The 4,024-nt window shown below is 40.9% G+C and overlaps 1 protein-coding gene across 1 annotated transcript; it reads right to left on the minus strand.

Annotated features, from left to right (window-relative positions):
• Positions 774-3,368, minus strand: LOC107626922. The gene is made up of 6 exons (XM_016329811.1): positions 3,072-3,368; positions 2,688-3,026; positions 1,766-2,357; positions 1,544-1,617; positions 1,052-1,270; positions 774-959 (listed from the first exon to the last, which is right to left on the minus strand). Exons 1-6 carry the CDS (start codon positions 3,366-3,368, stop codon positions 774-776), a joined length of 1,707 nt encoding a protein of 568 aa, XP_016185297.1.

Raw genomic sequence — 4,024 nt, forward strand, 5'->3', positions numbered from 1 at the left:
TCCGATGGTCTGGAACGGAAACCCACCCAAATAAGTCCTTCTTTGGATGCCCGAATTACAACGTGAGTGTTTCATGAAGATTTGTTGCTGACTAATTTGATGGTAACAGTTAAATTTCATGTTCACAGAGTAGTGGAAGAAAATAGTGTGGCTTCTTTCGATGGGCAGACATTGGAGAAGATGATAAAGGAAATTTGGAAGACACTGCTGCATACAACAATGAAGAAGTGAGCATCAGTCTTGCTTTGAGGATTGGCAATTTGGAGGCTGAGTTAAGGACCCAGAAATATATGATACAAATGTTAGGATTGTTGTTTTTTTTCTATGTTAGTTGTTGTTTTAGTTGTGATGTTAAAAATGTAAGAACTTGTTTTACCTGTGATGAGAAAAGTGTAAGAACTGTGTTTGAAAGCATCTGTTAATGAATGTATGGGAAATGTTTAACTTATTGGTGTGTTATTTGTAGATAGATTTTACAAAAATAGAAACCAAACTGAATGAACATAAGATGTAAATTGATAATAGTAGCTTTGTAGATTATAAACAAGACATTGTCAATGTAACATAGTTGTAGTTGTCCACATAAGGATAAACAGACTGAAACAGCTACCTTCAAGCATAAACTCTGTTAAATTATCTACTACCAGAAAATTAAAATAAACCATACAATCTACATAAGAGCCATTCCCTTAGAGAAATAACAAAAAATCCAAAATATCAACCAATGCCCAAATCCCATATATATTGTTAAAGCAGCTGCTACATCATCCCAATCAAGGGTTTTTCTTTCTTGGTGCCTTGAACTGTGGTGTTGGAACCATCTTCATGAACCTTGCCAACCTTGAAGATGTGGCTGCACTTGCTCCTTGCATAGGATCGACAGAAGTAGTTACTGGTTGTGGTGTGGTCTTCCATTTAGTTGGTAACATAGGTGGCCTTGTTGCTGGTGGTGGTGGTGCCTGCTTGAAGTGTAATAAGTTAAATGAGTTACTGTGAAAAGGGGAGTTAAATATAGGATTATAAACAACAAATCATTTGGGACCTTTTATACCTCATCTTGTGTTCTACCATAGCTTGGTTGGGATAATTCAACCTCTTCAGCTTGCGGTCCAGACACTGGGGGTGGAATGTCAGCTGCCGATGTTGCCGGATTGGTACTGTTGCTTGCTTCAGGTGCAGGTGTACTTCCAGTAGCAGCAACTTTGTCCTTTGAAGCTGCCACAGCTGCTGCTGCAGCCGCAAGAGCAGCAGCAAGCTCATCAGCTCTCTTCTATTTGCATCCCCTCTTGGTGTGGTCCTTTACACCACAATATGTGCATGTGAATGGCTTGAGCTGTCTCTTTAGGGTAACAGTCTGCTTAGCTTTCTTGTTTACACTAGGACCCTCATCAGCGTCCTTTCTTCTTTTGGTTGTGAGCTTTCCTGGTTTCCGTTTGATGTTAGGAGCCTGGGGCTTACTATATGCTGATTTTTCTCACATGGATTGACCCGGAAGAGGATTGATATAATGTTCGTAGGTCTTCGTGTATGAATCCATTGTGACCAAGGGGTGGCAGAAATCCTCTGGTCTTTTGTTCACCCGTGCAAGAGCAGCACAGGCATGGACACAGGGAATGCCTACAGCACACCAAACAGAACGCAAGGCAAGTCCAGATCATGTTAGTTAACAGTTCAGGTAAAAATTACACTAAAATGAATCTAATGATAATGCAAATGAAGATAAATAGAAAGAAACAGAATTAGATGTAAATGTAACAAAAATTACCTGTTAACATCCATAATTGGCAGGTGCAAAGTCTTTTGCCTAGATCGACAACCATGTTTGTTGGTTGTCCATGGACCTCAAACTTCTCATAGGCTTCATCCCCAGTCCATATAGGTACCCAGTTCTTTGACTCTTTCCTTACCTTTTCTAACCGGCTCTGAATAACTGGAGGAAGTTTTCCGATGTGGTTGTTCAACTTTATCTTGTTCTTTGCAATGGACCTCATAACGAACATCCTTACCTCTTCAAGCAGTGTGATGATTGGCTTGCTCCTAGCCTCTTTGATCCTTGCATTGAATACCTCACATGCGTTATTGCATATATTATCCAGCTTTGGCCTGTGGCTAAATTGAGACTTCGTCCATGAATGCCTAGGCCACTTGTTAAGGTATGTCCATGCTTCTTCACTGACTCTTTTGATCTTGTCCATGTTGCCAATAAAATCTTGAAAGGTGGTCGACCTTGCAGCATCCCAAAGGAGTCTCCGCAGCTCAAGATCCTTCCACTGTTTGTTAAAGTTACGCCACAGGTGCCATACACAGAAACGATGGTGGACCTGTGGCATGACCTCTTCCACAGCCGAAATCAACCCCTGCAATTGATGGAAAGATATATCAGACACCAAACAATAACCAATACCCAATCAGCCTAACTAATCAATAACCAACCACCCTAAATAATCAATAACCAATCAGCTTAAATAATCAATAAGCAATCACCCTAAATAATCAATAACCAATCAGCCTAACTAAGCAAACCACCTAACAAATCAAACTACTTAATTAACCAAATACCCTGAATATTCACACATACTACAAGTGATTTCAGCAACTTGCAATTATCCATACCAAATAAAACATAGAATCAAATAGTTTATACAATGAACTAATATACATTTTGCTTCCAATATAAACTGGCTAACCTTCTGCATATCAGAAATGAAACACCACCCGTTAGCCTTATAGTCTCCTAAGTCTTCGTGGAGTAACTCCAAAAACCATTTCCAGTTCTCCTTATTTTCAATGTTGACTATAGCCCAAGCAACCACATAAATGTGGTGATTTGCATCTTGTGCGACAGCTGATAATATCTGTCCCCCAATCTGCGTCTTCAGAAATGCACCATCGAGACCGATTAAAGGTCGACAACCAGCTTTAAACCCGTTCTTGCAACCACTCAGGCAGATATATATTTTATCAAACATTACTTGGCCGTCAGGCAGTGGAGTAACCCCAATCTTTACAGTGGATCCCGGATTGGTCTTTAGCAGCGTTTCAGCATAATCCCTTAACAAGGCATACTATGCCTTTTCATCCCTGTAGACAATATTTCTTGCATCAGCCAAGGCTCGGGCTAATGAATTTCTATGCAGTATGAGATCACACTTAGACCTAAAGTATGTTGCAGCCTCACATTGCTTGAAGTTGGGGTACTTTCTAACCTTCTTGACCAACTTACTTGCCAGCCAAGCTCTGTTTGCAGCCCTATTAGAATTCTCTCTCGGACATGTATGATCGTCATAAAAGGTCTTAATTTGCCAACAAGTGTCCTCATGATCCCTTGAGGCATAAACAACCCAGCAGCACTCTTCCACCTGGCACATTGCCCTACACCTCACATTGTCATTCTATACAAACTTAATCCTTCTACCCTCCTGAATGGTAAACTCTCGCACAGCATCCCTAAAGTCTTGTTTAGTATTAAACTTCATTCCCACTTGCAGTTGCAACTCACCAAATCTCTGTCCCTCCTGGAAGATTGGAAATTCATCCGATTCTCCATCAGATTCCAATTTATCTTCAGAATTAGGAGGAGTCTTCATCTCCTCCGAGTGCCAAGAGTTGGCACCATCAGACTCTGCACCCAGGTCAAGAGCATCATACATAAATCCCCCTCCTGGACTTCCTAAAAAACCAAGGTCCACCTCTACATCAGATAAGCCTGCCACAATTGCATCATCATCTTGCATAATAGTGTCTTTATACATCTTTTCCTTTCCTTTGGCCATGGCTGAGGCCTTCTGAACCTTCTTGACCTCTTTTCTAATTGGTTGTTTAACCAATTCATCATCACTACTAGAGCTGGCCTCCTGCACAGGGACATAAGAGTCATCCTCTGAACTCCTTTCATCACTACTGGATCTGTTTCCAGTTAAATCCACATGAAAAGTTTGCTTTCCTTTGTTAGTACTCCACTGTCCCCTTGCCTGAGATCTTGTGATTCTTTTAGGTGGGTTAAATTTGGGCTTGGTTTTGGAAG

This window comes from Arachis ipaensis, chromosome B02, assembly GCF_000816755.2.
Source record: "Arachis ipaensis cultivar K30076 chromosome B02, Araip1.1, whole genome shotgun sequence".
Classification (NCBI taxonomy): domain Eukaryota; kingdom Viridiplantae; phylum Streptophyta; class Magnoliopsida; order Fabales; family Fabaceae; genus Arachis; species Arachis ipaensis.